Here is a 17,339-nt window from a genome sequence, read left to right as displayed (position 1 = left end):
TGGGAGGTGTTCACTATGCACAGGTTATGGGAGATGTTCACTATGCACAGGTTATGGGAGGTGTTCACTATTGCACAGGTTATGGGAGGTGTTCACTATGCACAGGTTATGGGAGGTGTTCACTATTATTGCACAGGTTATGGGAGGTGTTCACTATGCACAGGTTATGGGAGGTGTTCACTATTGCACAGGTTATGGGAGGTGTTCACTATGCACAGGTTATGGGAGGTGTTCACTATTGCACAGGTTATGGGAGGTGTTCACTATGCACAGGTTATGGGAGGTGTTCACTATGCACAGGTTATGGGAGGTGTTCACTATTGCACAGGTTATGGGAGGTGTTCACTATGCACAGGTTATGGGAGGTGTTCACTATGCACAGGTTATGGGAGGTGTTCACTATGCACAGGTTATGGGAGGTGTTCACTATGCACAGGTTATGGGAGGTGTTCACTATGCACAGGTTATGGGAGGTGTTCACTATTGCACAGGTTATGGGAGGTGTTCACTATGCACAGGTTATGGGAGGTGTTCACTATGCACAGGTTATGGGAGGTGTTCACTATGCACAGGTTATGGGAGGTGTTCACTATTGCACAGGTTATGGGAGGTGTTCACTAATATTGCACAGGTTATGGGAGGTGTTCACTATTGCACAGGTTATGGGAGGTGTTCACTATTGCACAGGTTATGGGAGGTGTTCACTATGCACAGGTTATGGGAGGTGTTCACTATTGCACAGGTTATGGGAGGTGTTCACTAATATTGCACAGGTTATGGGAGGTGTTCACTATTGCACAGGTTATGGGAGGTGTTCACTATTGCACAGGTTATGGGAGGTGTTCACTATGCACAGGTTATGGGAGGTGTTCACTAATATTGCACAGGTTATGGGAGGTGTTCACTAATATTGCACAGGTTATGGGAGGTGTTCACTAATATTGCACAGGTTATGGGAGGTGTTCACTATTATTGCACAGGTTATGGGAGGTGTTCACTAATATTGCACAGGTTATGGGAGGTGTTCACTATGCACAGGTTATGGGAGGTGTTCACTAATATTGCACAGGTTATGGGAGGTGTTCACTAATATTGCACAGGTTATGGGAGGTGTTCACTAATATTGCACAGGTTATGGGAGGTGTTCACTAATATTGCACAGGTTATGGGAGGTGTTCACTATTATTGCACAGGTTATGGGAGGTGTTCACTAATATTGCACAGGTTATGGGAGGTGTTCACTATGCACAGGTTATGGGAGGTGTTCACTTATATTGCACAGGTTATGGGAGGTGTTCACTAATATTGCACAGGTTATGGGAGGTGTTCACTATTATTGCACAGGTTATGGGAGGTGTTCACTATTGCACAGGTTATGGGAGGTGTTCACTATGCACAGGTTATGGGAGGTGTTCACTATTGCACAGGTTATGGGAGGTGTTCACTATTGCACAGGTTATGGGAGGTGTTCACTATGCACAGGTTATGGGAGGTGTTCACTATTGCACAGGTTATGGGAGGTGTTCACTAATATTGCACAGGTTATGGGAGGTGTTCACTATGCACAGGTTATGGGAGGTGTTCACTATGCACAGGTTATGGGAGGTGTTCACTATTGCACAGGTTATGGGAGGTGTTCTCTATGCACAGGTTATGGGAGGTGTTCACTATTGCACAGGTTATGGGAGGTGTTCACTATGCACAGGTTATGGGAGGTGTTCACTATGCACAGGTTATGGGAGGTGTTCACTATTGCACAGGTTATGGGAGGTGTTCACTATGCACAGGTTATGGGAGGTGTTCACTATTGCACAGGTTATGGGAGGTGTTCACTATTGCACAGGTTATGGGAGGTGTTCACTATTATTGCACAGGTTATGGGAGGTGTTCACTATTGCACAGGTTATGGGAGGTGTTCACTATGCACAGGTTATGGGAGGTGTTCACTATTGCACAGGTTATGGGAGGTGTTCACTAATATTGCACAGGTTATGGGAGGTGTTCACTATTGCACAGGTTATGGGAGGTGTTCACTATTGCACAGGTTATGGGAGGTGTTCACTATGCACAGGTTATGGGAGGTGTTCACTATTGCACAGGTTATGGGAGGTGTTCACTAATATTGCACAGGTTATGGGAGGTGTTCACTATGCACAGGTTATGGGAGGTGTTCACTATTGCACAGGTTATGGGAGGTGTTCACTATGCACAGGTTATGGGAGGTGTTCACTATTGCACAGGTTATGGGAGGTGTTCACTATGCACAGGTTATGGGAGGTGTTCACTATTGCACAGGTTATGGGAGGTGTTCACTATGCACAGGTTATGGGAGGTGTTCACTAATATTGCACAGGTTATGGGAGGTGTTCACTATGCACAGGTTATGGGAGGTGTTCACTATTGCACAGGTTATGAGAGGTGTTCACTATGCACAGCTTATGGGAGGTGTTCACTAATATTGCACAGGTTATGGGAGGTGTTCACTAATATTGCACAGGTTATGGGAGGTGTTCACTATGCACAGGTTATGGGAGGTGTTCACTATGCACAGGTTATGGGAGGTGTTCACTATGCACAGGTTATGGGAGGTGTTCACTATGCACAGGTTATGGGAGGTGTTCACTATGCACAGGTTATGGGAGGTGTTCACTATGCACAGGTTATGGGAGGTGTTCACTATTGCACAGGTTATGGGAGGTGTTCACTATGCACAGGTTATGGGAGGAGTTCACTATTGCACAGGTTATGGGAGGTGTTCACTATTGCACAGGTTATGGGAGGTGTTCACTATTATTGCACAGGTTATGGGAGGTGTTCACTATTGCACAGGTTATGGGAGGTGTTCACTATGCACAGGTTATGGGAGGTGTTCACTAATATTGCACAGGTTATGGGAGGTGTTCACTATTGCACAGGTTATGGGAGGTGTTCACTATGCACAGGTTATGGGAGGTGTTCACTATTGCACAGGTTATGGGAGGTGTTCACTAATATTGCACAGGTTATGGGAGGTGTTCACTATTGCACAGGTTATGGGAGGTGTTCACTATGCACAGGTTATGGGAGGTGTTCACTATGCACAGGTTATGGGAGGTGTTCACTATGCACAGGTTATGGGAGGTGTTCACTATGCACAGGTTATGGGAGGTGTTCACTATTGCACAGGTTATGGGAGGTGTTCACTATGCACAGGTTATGGGAGGAGTTCACTATTGCACAGGTTATGGGAGGTGTTCACTATTGCACAGGTTATGGGAGGTGTTCACTATTATTGCACAGGTTATGGGAGGTGTTCACTATTGCACAGGTTATGGGAGGTGTTCACTATGCACAGGTTATGGGAGGTGTTCACTATTGCACAGGTTATGGGAGGTGTTCACTAATATTGCACAGGTTATGGAAGGTGTTCACTAATATTGCACAGGTTATGGGAGGTGTTCACTATGCACAGGTTATGGGAGGTGTTCACTATGCACAGGTTATGGGAGGTGTTCACTATGCACAGGTTATGGGAGGTGTTCACTATTGCACAGGTTATGGGAGGTGTTCACTATGCACAGGTTATGGGAGGTGTTCACTAATATTGCACAGGTTATGGGAGGTGTTCACTATGCACAGGTTATGGGAGGTGTTCACTATTGCACAGGTTATGGGAGGTGTTCACTATGCACAGGTTATGGGAGGTGTTCACTATGCACAGGTTATGGGAGGTGTTCACTATTGTACAGGTTATGGGAGGTGTTCACTATGCACAGGTTATGGGAGGTGTTCACTATTGCACAGGTTATGGGAGGTGTTCACTATGCACAGGTTATGGGAGGTGTTCACTATGCACAGGTTATGGGAGGTGTTCACTATTGCACAGGTTATGGGAGGTGTTCACTATTATTGCACAGGTTATGGGAGGTGTTCACTATTGCACAGGTTATGGGAGGTGTTCACTATTGCACAGGTTATGGGAGGTGTTCACTATGCACAGGTTATGGGAGGTGTTCACTATGCACAGGTTATGGGAGGTGTTCACTATGCACAGGTTATGGGAGGTGTTCACTATTGCACAGGTTATGGGAGGTGTTCACTATTATTGCACAGGTTATGGGAGGTGTTCACTATTGCACAGGTTATGGGAGGTGTTCACTATGCACAGGTTATTGGAGGTGTTCACTATTGCACAGGTTATGGGAGGTGTTCACTATGCACAGGTTATGGGAGGTGTTCACTAATATTGCACAGGTTATGGGGGGTGTTCACTATTGCACAGGTTATGGGAGGTGTTCACTAATATTGCACAGGTGATGGGAGGTGTTCACTAATATTGCACAGGTTATGGGAGGTGTTCACTAATATTGCACAGGTTATGGGAGGTGTTCACTATGCACAGGTTATGGGAGGTGTTCACTAATATTGCACAGGTTATGGGAGGTGTTCACTATTGCACAGGTTATGGAAGGTGTTCACTATTGCACAGGTTATGGGAGGTGTTCACTAATATTGCACAGGTTATGAGAGGTGTTCACTATGCACAGGTTATGGGAGGTGTTCACTATGCACAGGTTATGGGAGGTGTTCACTAATATTGCACAGGTTATGGGAGGTGTTCACTATTGCACAGGTTATGGGAGGTGTTCACTATTGCACAGGTTATGGGAGGTGTTCACTATGCACAGGTTATGGGAGGTGTTCACTATGCACAGGTTATGGGAGGTGTTCACTATGCACAGGTTATGGGAGGTGTTCACTATGCACAGGTTATGGGAGGTGTTCACTATTGCACAGGTTATGGGAGGTGTTCACTATGCACAGGTTATGGGAGGTGTTCACTATGCACAGGTTATGGGAGGTGTTCACTAAATATAAATCATTAAGTATCATTACTTTGCGTATATTAACTGTATATTAACTGTATATTAACTGTATATTAACTGTATATTAACTGTATATTAACGTTTGTATATATTCTTTTTTGACAACAAAAGAATGTGTGCGTTTTATTGCCATAGAAATGTGAGACTAATTATACCCCCACAAACGAAGTTTAGGGGGGTATATAGAGTGAGCTTGTCTGTAAGTCAGTCGGTCAGTCTGTATTAAGTGTCCGCTCTCTAATTCAAGTAGTTTTCATCCCATCTTCACCAAACTTGCTCAGAAGTTGTATCTAGATGATGTCTAGGCCAAGTTCGAATATGAGTCATGCCGGGTCAAAAACTAGGTTACGGGGTCACTTAGGGCGTTTTAAACATTCAGCATGTTGTCCGCTCTCTAATTAAAGTAGTTTTCATCCAATATCTTCACCAAATTTGGTCAGAAGTTTTATCTAGATGATCTTAAAGCCAAGTTCGAACATGAGCCATGCCAGATCAAAAACTAGGTCACGTGGTCACTTAGTACGTTTTACACATTCAGCATGGTGTCGGCTCTCTTATTCAAGTAGTTTTCATCTGATCTTCACCACACTTCGTCAGAAAATGTATCTAGATGATGTGTAGGTAAAGCTTGAACATGGGCCATGCCGGGTCAAAAACTAGGTCACAGGGTCACTAAGTGCGTTTTAAACATTGATCATGGTGTCTGCTGTTTTTTGTGAAGACATCATGCAAAATATTCTGTGTCAATGCAGCATGTGGGGGTATTCGTCACATCTGTGACAAAGCTCTAGTTTACAGTTAAATTTAATTGTTGTTCAGCGAAAATAGTAATGCAAAACTCGCCTATTGCAGGTCATGTAGTAAGTGAGGACCACAAGCTGCCCAAGGGAGGAGTGTTTGAGCATGTCTCCTCTCCTCAGTTCCTATATGAGATCCTCATCCAGGCTTCCATTGGTAAGTTAAGGAGGAGTGTTTGAGAATGTCTCCTCTCCTCTTCCAGTGGTAAGTTAGGGAGGTGTGTTTTAGAATGTCTCCTCTCCTCAGTTCCTATATGAGATCCTCATCCAGGCTTCCATTGGTAAGTTAAGGAGGTGTGTTTTAGAATGTCTCCTCTCAGTTCCTATATGAGATCCTCATCCATGCTTCCATTGGTAAGTTAAGGAGGAGTGTTTGAGAATGTCTCCTCTCAGTTCCTATATGAGATCCTCATCCATGCTTCCATTGGTAAGTTAGGGAGGAGTGTTTGAGAATGTCTCTTCTCCTCAGTTCCTATATGAGATCCTTATCCATGCTTCATTGGTAACTAGAAAGTACCCAGTGTTTAAGTTACCAATGTTCAATTTACCAGTACTTAACCTTGTGTAATGCCTCAGGAAATTTAACAGTATATTCTGCACCAAGAGATCTTTTCCATTTTTAGCTCATCTATTTTTGGGAAAAAAAAGAAGAGATATTGTCATTACCTTGGCGTCAGTGTTGGCGTCTGGTTAAGTTTTGCGTTTAGGTCCACTTTTCTCATAAAGTATCAATGCTATTGCATTCAAACTTGGTACACTTACTTACTATCATGAGGAGACTGGGCAGGCAAAGTAAGATAATTCTGGCTTGCATTTTGACAGAATTATGTTCCCTTTTTATACTTAGTTAATTGACAATTTTGGTTAAGTTTTGTGTTTAGGTCCATTTTATTCCTTAAGTATCAAAGCTATTGCTTTCATACTTGCAACACTGACTAACTATCATAAGGGGACTGTGCAGGCAAAGTTATGTAACTCTGACTGGCATTTTGACAGAATTATGTGCCCTTTTTATACGTAGAAAATTGACAATTTGGTTAAGTTTTGTGTTTAGGTCTACTTTTTTCCTAAAGTTTTAAAGCTATTGCTTTCATACTTGCAACACTTACTAACTATCGTAAGGGGACTGTGCAGGCAAAGTTATGTAACTCTGACTGGCATTTTGACGGAATTATGGGCCCTTTATACTTGAACATTTGGTTAAGTTTTGTGTTTTGGTCCACTTTACCCCTAAAGTATCATAGATATTGCTTTCATACTTGGAACACTCGCAAACTATCATAAGGGGACAGTAAAGGACAAGTTGCATAACTCTGGTTGTCATTTTCACGGAATAATGGCCCTTTTTTGACTTAGTTACTTTGAATATATGGTTACATTTTGTGTTTAGATCCACTTTACTTCTAAAGTATCAAGGCTATTGCTTTCAAACTTCAAATACTTTCATGCTATCATGAGGGTACTGTACCTGGCAAATTGAATTTTACCTTGACCTTTGAATGACTGACTCTCAAGGTCAAATTATTAAATTTTGATAAAATTGCCATAACTTCTTTATTTATGATTAGATTTGATTGATACTTTGACAAAACAACTCTTACCTGACATACCACAATAGACTCCACCCAAACCATCCCCCCCGAACCCCCCCCCCCCCACAATTTTTTTTTGTTACAGATCATCTAATAAATGAACACCACACCCTCACACTATACCCCCCCCCCACCCCAAAAAATGATTTTTATGCCCCCTGTAGGGTGGCATATAGCAGTTGAACTGTCCGTCAGTATGTCAGTCAGTCTGTCCGGCCGGCCGAAAAATACCTTAACATTGGCCATTACTTTTTCACTATTGAAGATAGCAACTTGATATTTGGCATGCATGTGTATCTCATGGAGCTGCACATTTTGAGTTGTGAAAGGTCAAGGTCATCCTTCAATGTCAAATTTATTGCGTTCTGTTCGTCCGAAAACTTTAACATTTGCAAATTTTATTTTAAAGTTCATCAATAAATGGCAAGGTTATGGATGAGACAGAAAATCTTACACTGATGTACAGACTCACTGTATGACTCCAATATGCGTCTTTCAACGAATGGGGACATACAATTAATTGAACCTCCAATTACAATTACACTCAAATGATACAAGTAAAATGACTTATCATGAATAACATGGCAGGTGAGTAATGCAAGCATTCCTATACATGTATTCAATGTTAAAATATTGCAGAATTGTTGTACATGTTATCCATGTATAAGCTTAATCAGCTTGAGCGGGAACAAGTTTGTGTTTAAGATTTACTCTGATAACCTAATTAAGGATGCATGTGACCCTCATTCAAATTCAAGATTTAGTCCTTCATGTGGTCTCTACAACAAGATTTGTATGCCCCCATTAGGGTGACATAAATGTAGAGGAGCAATTGCAACAAGATTTGTATGCACCCATTAGGGTGACATAAATGTAGAGAAGCAATTGCAACAAGATTTGTATGCCCCCATTAGGGTGACATAAATGTAGAGAAGCAATTGCAACAAGATTTGTATGCCCCCATTAGGGTGACATAAATGTAGAGAAGCAATTGCAACAAGATTTGTATGCCCCCATTAGGGTGACATAAATGTAGAGGAGCAATTGCAACAAGATTTGTATGCCCCCATTAGGGTGACATAAATGTAGAGGAGCATTAGCAGTTGAACTGTCCGCCAGTCTGTCCATCTTCTGTCCCTTTTGGAGTTTTTTACCTTCTTGTTTTCAGATACATGTATTTACCAGATTTTTGTTGTGCTGCGAGTCTACATGGATGACTTACAGATCAAGCTCAAGATTTGTTGCTGTCCATTTTTTGGGCGTAGTTTTTGACCTTGGATGTAGACAATTTCTTTAGGATAACAGTTTTCCAGACTTTTTTCCTTATCTCTTGCTGATGTTGAGCTATTTTTTTGGTGTGCAAGTCTACCTTCATGACTTACATGAAATATTAAACGTGTGTGTTAATATGTAAAGGAAGCATTAAATGTACAAAATGCTATTTTAAATACCACTACAAGCGTATGTATCCCTTTGCAGTCACTGATAGTATTTGTAATAGTTTGTCTTTACTGCCTTTAAAATTATTATGTTTCTCCTTGTCAAAATTGTTATTGTTCTCTGTTCTTATTATGCCCCCCTTCGAAGAAGAGGGGGTATATTGTTTTGCACATGTCTGTCTGTCTGTTGGTCGGTCAGTCCGTCCACCAAATGGTTTTAAGATAATAACTCAAGAACGCTTAGGCCTAGGATAATTAAACTTAGTAGGTACATTGATCATGATTGGCAGATGACCCCTATTTATTTTCAGGTCACTAGGTCACAGTGACTCGAAACAGTAAAATGGTTTCAAGATGATAACTCAAGAACGCATAGGCCTAGGATCATGAAACTTCATAGATACATTGATCATGACTGGCAGATGACCCCTATTGATTTTCAGATCACTAGGTCAAAGGTCAAGGTCACAGTGGCTTGAAACAGTAAAATGGTTTCCCAATGATAACTCAAGAACGCTTAGGCCTAGGATCATGAAACATCATAGGTACATTGATCATGATTGGCAGATGACACCTATTGATTTTCAGGTCACTAGGTCAAGGTCACAGTGACTCCAAATAGTAAAATGGTTTCTGGATGATAAATCAAGAATGCTTATGCCTAGGATCATGAAACTTCATAGGTACATTAATCATGACTGGCAGATGACCCCTATTGATTTTCAGGTCACTAGGTCAGTGACTCGAAATAGTAAAATGGTTTCCGGATGATAACTCAAGAATGCTTATGCCTAGGATCATGAAACTTCATAGGAACATTGATCATGACTGGCAGATGACCCCTATTGATTTTCCGGTCAATAGGTCAAAGTGACTTGAAACAGTAAAATGGTTTCCGGATGACAACTCAATAACGCTTATGCTTAGGATCATGAAACTTCATAGGTACATTGATCATGACTGGCAAATGACCCCTATTGATTTTGAGGTCACTAGGTCAAAGGACAAGGCCACAGTGACTCGAAATAGTAAAATGGTTTCTGGATGATAACTCAAGAATGCTTACGCCTAGGATCATCAAACTTCATAGGTACATTGATCATGTCTAGCAGGTGACCCCTATTAATTCTCAGGTCACTAGGTCAAAGTTACAGTGACTCGAAACAGTAAAATGGTTTCCTGATGATAACTCAAGAATACTTAGGCCTATGACCATTTAACTTCATAGGTACATTGATCATGACTGGCAGATGACCCCTATTGATTTTCAGGTCACTAGGTCAAAGGTCAAGGCAACAGTGACTCAAAATAGTTTCCAGATGATAACTCAAGAATGTTTAAAAGGATCATGAAACTTTATAGGTACATTGATCATGACTGGCAGATGACCCCTATTAATTTTTTTTAGGTCACTAGGTCAAAGGTTACAGTGACTCGAAATAGTAAAACGGTTTCCGGATGATAACTCAAGAATGCTCAGGCCTAGGATCATGAAACTTCATAGGTACATTGATCATGACTGGCAAATGACCCCTATTGATTTTCAGGTCACTAGGTCAAATGTCAAGGTCACAGTGACTCGAAATAGTAAAATGGTTTCCGGATGATAACTCAAGAATGCTTACGCCTAGGATCATGAAACTTCATAGGAACATTGATCATGACTGGCAGATGACCTCTATTGATTTTCAGGTCACTAGGTCAAGGTCACAGTGACTTGAAACAGTAAAATGGTTTCCGGATGATAACTCATGAATGTTTATGCCTAGGATCATGAAACTTCATAGGTACATTGATCATGACTCGCAGATGACCCCTATTGATTTTCAGGTCACTAGGTCAAAGGTCAAGGTAACAGTGACTCAAAATAGTTTCCAGATGATAACTCAAGAATGCTTAAAAGGATCATGAAACTTCATAGGTACATTGATCATGACTGGCAGATGACCCCTATTAATATTCAGGTCACAAGGTCAAAGGTCAAGGTCACAGTGACTCGAAACATTAAAATGGTTTCCTGATAATAACTCAAGAATGCTTATGCCTAGGATCATGAAACTTCATAGGAACATTGATCATGACTGGCAGATGACCCCTATTGATTTTCAGGTCACTAGATCAAGGTCACAGTGACAAAAAACGTATTCACACAATGGCTGCCACTACAACTGACAGCCCATATGGGGGCATGTTTTACAAACAGCCCTTGTTGATGAAGTAACAGTCTTGCAACTAGGAATTTTCTTTAAAATAATTTTTTGTCCGGATTTTTCCAAAACGTTTTAAGATACTAACTTTATTTTGAGTGAGTCTACCTATATGGCTTACAGATCAAGTTAGAGCATCGTTCCTGTCCATTGATTTTTAATGAAGTAACAGACCTTGGACTTAACTATTTTGTTTTTTAAAGATACTGTGCAGCTTTCAAGAGCAGTAGGGGGGCAACATGATTCACAAGCACAGGTCTTGTCTATTTATTTGACCTTGTGAGTTGTGACCTAGTTTTTTTGATTCCCTGACCCAGATTAGTGCACAGTAGATGGCAGACGCAATTACCAAGAGAACTAAGTGCTCAGGTGAGCTAAAAAACATGTTAAAAGAATGCTTTGGAATTAAAATGTAAGCCACAGATTATTACCTAAAACCATAATGATTAAAATGTACAACAAAGTGACCATGTATTGCAGGAGTAACCCTAGGGTTTGGACACCAGGCGTGGTGGCTGTGTACAGGATACGTGGCAGTCAGTCAGCTGGTACGGGGTCTGGCTAGACAGCGCTGGTACTGCAAGAAGTTCGAGGCCCTGCCCGCCGGCCGCAAGGCTGTCATCCCATACCTGATGTAGGGGGCCCAGTACAGGCTGTCATCCCATACCTGATGCAGGGGGCCCAGTACATCACAGCCCTGACCGGGGGCTGCAAGGCTGTCATCCCATACCTGATGTAGGGGGCCCAGTATATCACAGACACTGGGCTGACTTGCGTTGAACTTATATTAAACAGCATAATCATGAATGTGTGTACAAATATTATACATTATTTACAATTTACTTACAATCTTTTGTCTTCATGACAGCATGTTATGCATCATATTACTATTATTCTGACTTATTGATTGTATGCATATATTTTGTTTGATTGCCATCTTAGGCATAATTAGGAATATAAAAAATTTAGATTTGTAACACGATAAACTGGAAACGTCTTCCATAGCTGGCTTATCAAAGCACAGTTTGTCTTTATTATATGAACATGAACTGTTAGCTATAGCAGTGTATACAACATAACCCCAAGCACAAATCCCAGACAAAATGCCTTCTTATCATTTAAACAATATAATTTAATTAATATTGCAAATGATGCCCACATTGTTGAAATGTTAATTCCTTGTTACAACAGTAATTATGTCCCCCTTCGAAGAAGAGGGGGTATATTGTTTTGCACATGTCGGTCGGTCCGTCGGTTGGTCTGTCCGTCCACTAGATGGTTTCCGGATGATGACTCAAGAACGCTTAGGCCTAGGATCATGAAACTTCATAGGTACATTGATCATGACTGGCAGATGACCCCTATTGATTTTTAGGTCACTAGGTCAAAGGTCACAGTGACTCGAAATAGTAAAATGGTTTCCGGATAACTCGAGAATGCTTACGCCTAGGACCATGAAACGTCATAGGTACATTGATCATGACTGGCAGATGACCCCTATTGATTTTCAGGTCACTAGGTCAAGGTCACAGGGACTCGAAATAGTAAAATGGTTTCCGAATGATAACTCAAAAATGCTTACACCTAGGATCATGCATATGAACATTGATCATGACTGGCAGATGACCCCTGTTGATTTTCAGGTCAAAGATCAACGTCACAGTGACTTGAAACAGTAAAATGGTTTCCGGATGATAACTCAAGAATGCTTACGCCTAGGATCATGAAACTTCATAGGAACATTGATCATGACTGGCAGATGACCCCTATTGATTGTCAGGTCACTAGGTCAAAAGTCAAGGCCACATTGACTCCAAACAGTAAAATGGTTTCTGGATGATAACTCAAGAATGCTTACGCCTAGGATCATGAAACTTCATAGGTTCATTGATCACGACTGGCAGATGACCCCTTTTAATTTTCAGGTCACAAGGTCAAGTTCACAGTGACTCGAAACAGTAAAATGGTTTCCTGATGATAACTCAAGAATAATAGGCCTAGGATCATGAAAACTTCATCGTACATTGATCATGATTGGCAGATGACCCCAATTGATTTTTAGGTCACCAGGTTAAAGGTCAAGGTCACAGTGACACAAAACGTATTCACACAATGGCTGCCACTACAACTGACAGCCCATATGGGGGGGCATGCATGTTTTCCAAACAGCCCTTGTTAAATATCATTTCCATTTAAATGCCCCCCCCCCCTCCCCATCTATTGATGATGGAGACATTTAGTGATCTACTCTTATCTGTACAGAGAATCATCCAACATGGCATATTTCACCCCCAACATCAAATAATGCTGAAGCTTTGATGAATGTCTTTGAAGAGTGGTTCTCAACATAACCTGACCTCATCTTTGACATGGGCATTGACCTAATTTTGGAGTTATATTATGGGTTAAATGGGATGCACTAGTAATCTGTTATGTTGGTTTGTCTGCAATCTTGTTATTCACTGGTGCTTTTCTGCTCATCTACCCACGCGAGGTTACCTTCTCTCCCATCATTCTAGGGAACTGGTCGTCGGGTATGCAAGATTGCTCAGATATTTACCACTGAATACTGACAGTTGTAAAGTAACATATCTTCATGAATGTTTATTCATGTATCATGTGCCCTGTGCATGGATTATGTGTTTGAGTGGGTCTTATTGACACGTATAGCGTGAATGTAAATTCAGATATAAATATTTTGATACTTCTTGGACCTTATGTTCTTTGTTGTTTACAGATTTTATTTTTATACCTATATTACAATTTATTGCCATGCTTTCCTTACTTATATTGGTTGTAAACAGAGCTTTTTTAACTTTATTGCTTTCAAAAAGCTAATCACTCCATATGTATACCTATAATTTAAATAATAAATAAACAAACAAACTTCACATTATTTGTCACTACCGAAGGACAGAGTTGGCATAGATCTAGTCACTACCGAAGGACAAAGTTGGCATAGATCTATCAATGTGTAAAGTGGCTTGAGTTCAACAACAAAAGCATTCCTTAGACTTAGGAAAATGTTTAAAGAAAGCAACGAAAACTTATAATCACATATGCTGATGTGTTTTTTTCAAATAAAAAACAATTAATTTTCATAATACATTTCAAAGATGATACATTTTTGCATACAATCAATTTTAACTAGAGCTTTGTCACAGACGTGACGAATACCCCCACATGCCGCATTGACACAGAATATTGTGCATGTTGTCTTCACAACAAATGTTTAAAAGTGACCTCGTGACCTAGTTTTTAACCCATGTTCGAACTTGACCTACACATCATCTAGATACAACTTCTGACCAAGTTTGGTGAAGCTCTGATGAAAACTACTTGAATCATTGAGCGGACACCTTACTCAATGTTTAAAACGCACTGTGACCCCGTGGCCTAGTTTTTGACCCAACATGACCCATATTCAAACTTGACCTAGACATCATCAAGATACAACATCTGACCAAGTTTGGTGAAGATCGGATGAAAACAACTTGAAATAAAGAGCGGACAATTAATACGGACTGACGACCGACAGACAAGCTCGCTTCTTTATAACCCCCTAAACTTAGTTTGTGGGGGTATAATAATTTGTGGTTGGAAAAAAGTTCTCTGCAACTGGACTAAGTGTGTAAACTGTTAGTGTAACAAGGAAGTCCTCACGTAGTTGTCTGATGGTAACCTTTTAGCCAGCATTACTGGCTCATGCTTACTGCACATTCTCTAACTGTTCTGAAGATTTGAACCCAGTTACACTTCCCATTGGCGAATAAATATAATATAACAATATAATATCTAACTACATCTCACATAGATACATCATCGTAAGGTAATACATATTCCTGATTGAACACAACATTTGTTTACTCCATATGTACAGATGCATGTTTGTTGTTAATAACAAGCAATTGGTGTCGGTTTCCCTCATACGACTGAGTCTGTTGATCACATGTAAGTGCATGGCCCCACTATGTGCCGCTAGTCATACTACTGCTGGACCCCTTGCTGATAGTGCTGAGGTGCCCGAGCCATTAACTCTACAGCACTGTTGTACAGATCCATACCTAAAAAACATGCAATGTATACAGCCATCCATAAAGCACACAGCTGGTGTGCTGATGTGTAGAGCCACTGTTCCAGCATATTTAAGTATATACGATTGTAATGCCAGATTTTAACAATCACTTTGCAACCTTTATCGATTACATGAACGTGAACTAAAATTAATAATTTTAATATATTAACGTATTATAGTACTATTAATATTGTACCATTAAAAAAATAATGTTTACTTCAATGATTTTATAAAGACTATAGTTGATACCTACATTACTCATAATTCATTGATTTTATCAGACCACTTTTTCTGAATTTCTATAATTGCTGTACCTGCCCAAGCTTTATGCAAATCATGCCACACTTAAAACAGGATCAGAATTCCCAAAACAAGGGCAGTACGGTAACAAGAGTCACTACTACTCACTGAAGTTCTGTGAGACCTCCTCTGGGAAGACTATGTAGTTCTGGCACTGGATGGTGTTACGGTTGCCGACCTGTCCATGTACCTCCGTCAGCCCTGACACGTACTCATTGAGCTGTAACACACAACATTTGGTCAACAACTCAACACAGAATAAAGCACATGTGTTGTACATGTATTGTTTTATTAACTCTTTAAAAAATAACAAAGTAAAGCATCGTTATGCATTAATGTATATGATTAATGTATATTACTTACGTTCCACTTAAATTATTTGAAAGACTAAGCCTGAAGTATTAATGCATTTCCATTCACTCAGATAAACACGCTACACACAAAAACTAAGTTTATCCCAGCCTTACTGGTTCCTGCATCTGTACTCGGACATCCTTGCCATCACTGGTGGTCAACGTGAACATTTTCCCGTCATTTGACACCTGAGATGAAAAGGTTTATTATTAATATGTGTCCACTGTAGACCAGTTGATTGCTATTCTTTACATGTATGATTTGGGATTTTCAGCACATAATTATGCACTAACTCATTGGCAAGGTACTTGTAACAGTAACTAGAAAATATGCATACAGGCATGTGTTCCGTCAATAAATCGATAAGAAATCATACATGCGAATGATATCCAAACTTCAAGGGGACAGTCACGCATTTGGGGTGTTTGTTCCAGGGTCCCAATTTAAGACAGAAAATGGAGAATGTTTGTGTAACATTCTTTAACACATTTATCGCCAATATTCACACAAAATTTAGAGTTGTTTAAGTAATAAACAAAGAACTGACTTAAATAAAGGTGAAATTATTGATCTTTATAGGTGCCCCGGCGGGGGCAATGAGGGAAGCAATCAAGAAAGTGGGTGTGAACTGTTTAATGGTTTCTGGGTGGACAATGCGGATGCAAGACATGCTGTAGTGGGGAAGAGTGTTCAATATCAAAGTGACAAATCCTGAAAAAATATCCCCCCTCTTTATGTTTCAGGGCCCAGACACGCCCGCTACAGCATATCTTACATCTGCATGGCCCACCCATAAACCATTAAACAGCTCACACCCACTTTCTGGATTGTGCCCCTCGTCACCATTAAAGTAAAAAATCCTGAGCTCTAACAGGGGATTGAACCTGCAACTTCCAGAGTGGAAGTCAGACACTCTAACTGCGTTGCTAAAGAGCTAGCCCAACATTAAGGCTGTTGGAAGTGATCTTAATTCACTACAGGTATAACTACGAAACAGTAGTTGAAACATCCATATATATCGTGGTAGTGCCTATGTTCAATAATCTGAGATCTAGCTAAAGAAACTTCAGCGTACAGTTTATATAGTATTGACAGACCTGAACACTGAAGCGAACCCCATATCGAAAGTCTGGTCGTAACATATTTATGTCCTGCTATAAATCAAAGACAGTTCATTTTCTTAGATAGATTTCTACATATATTGGTGAATGAATATATATTACTGCATCGGGCATATTTTAAGATTCAAATCAGGGTTTGCATATTGACCGGTCAATTGAGTATTGACTGGGCCGGCGGTAAATACCCGATTAAAACCGGTCAATACTGGTCGATTGAAAATTATAGCATGTAAACATGACAAAGGAAGACTTCAAGCTATTCTATAATAAAATCAATCATTATTCTGTAATTGATAAACTTTCTTTTGAGTTATTTATTGTAAAAAAATTCTTTAAGGCTGTAAAAAAAAATACTTCTTTATTATTTATGGAGACGGCCTCAAATACATAAGGACCAAAGCAATATCTTTATCTCAGTGTTTCACATCTGTTACTTAAGTATTACTACTATTGTAGTTACCATAATATTTCACTGATCTATTGATATATCTATTTGATAAGCAGATGGGCAATTAGAACTTTTGTGTTTTCTAGGGTTATAAATCTGGCCCCTAAGCCTTAATTGGTAATAAAATGCATGCAGTGTTAT

At 40.3% G+C, this 17,339-nt stretch overlaps 2 protein-coding genes across 4 annotated transcripts in view; one reads left to right on the top strand and one right to left on the bottom strand.

Annotated features, from left to right (window-relative positions):
• Nucleotides 1-14,492, top strand: part of LOC127840096 (polyprenol reductase-like) — a 31,381-nt gene extending 16,889 nt beyond the window's left edge. For 2 of the 3 annotated variants that reach the window (XM_052368493.1, XM_052368492.1), the window contains exons 6-7: nucleotides 5,718-5,819; nucleotides 11,381-14,492. In XM_052368493.1, the coding sequence (XP_052224453.1) occupies nucleotides 5,718-5,819; nucleotides 11,381-11,538 (260 nt within the window). In that variant the 3' untranslated portion in view covers nucleotides 11,539-14,492. The remainder of the gene's footprint in view (nucleotides 1-5,717; nucleotides 5,820-11,380) is intronic. The other variant, XR_008030396.1, reaches the window with a different exon arrangement.
• The window catches only part of LOC127840097 (replication protein A 14 kDa subunit-like), a 10,854-nt gene continuing 7,468 nt past the window's right edge, over nucleotides 13,954-17,339 (bottom strand). Inside the window, exons 2-4 of the mRNA XM_052368494.1 lie at nucleotides 15,743-15,817; nucleotides 15,384-15,495; nucleotides 13,954-14,964 (exon numbers count right to left, since the gene is read on the bottom strand). Of these exons, the coding sequence (XP_052224454.1) occupies nucleotides 14,888-14,964; nucleotides 15,384-15,495; nucleotides 15,743-15,817 (264 nt within the window). The 3' untranslated portion in view covers nucleotides 13,954-14,887. The remainder of the gene's footprint in view (nucleotides 14,965-15,383; nucleotides 15,496-15,742; nucleotides 15,818-17,339) is intronic.

The sequence above is a fragment of the Dreissena polymorpha genome, chromosome 7 (assembly GCF_020536995.1).
Source record: "Dreissena polymorpha isolate Duluth1 chromosome 7, UMN_Dpol_1.0, whole genome shotgun sequence".
In the NCBI taxonomy this organism is placed as follows: Eukaryota; Metazoa; Mollusca; class Bivalvia; order Myida; family Dreissenidae; genus Dreissena; species Dreissena polymorpha.
The sequence above is the reverse complement of the archived record's forward strand: the minus strand, read 5'-3'. Positions and strand labels throughout refer to the sequence as shown.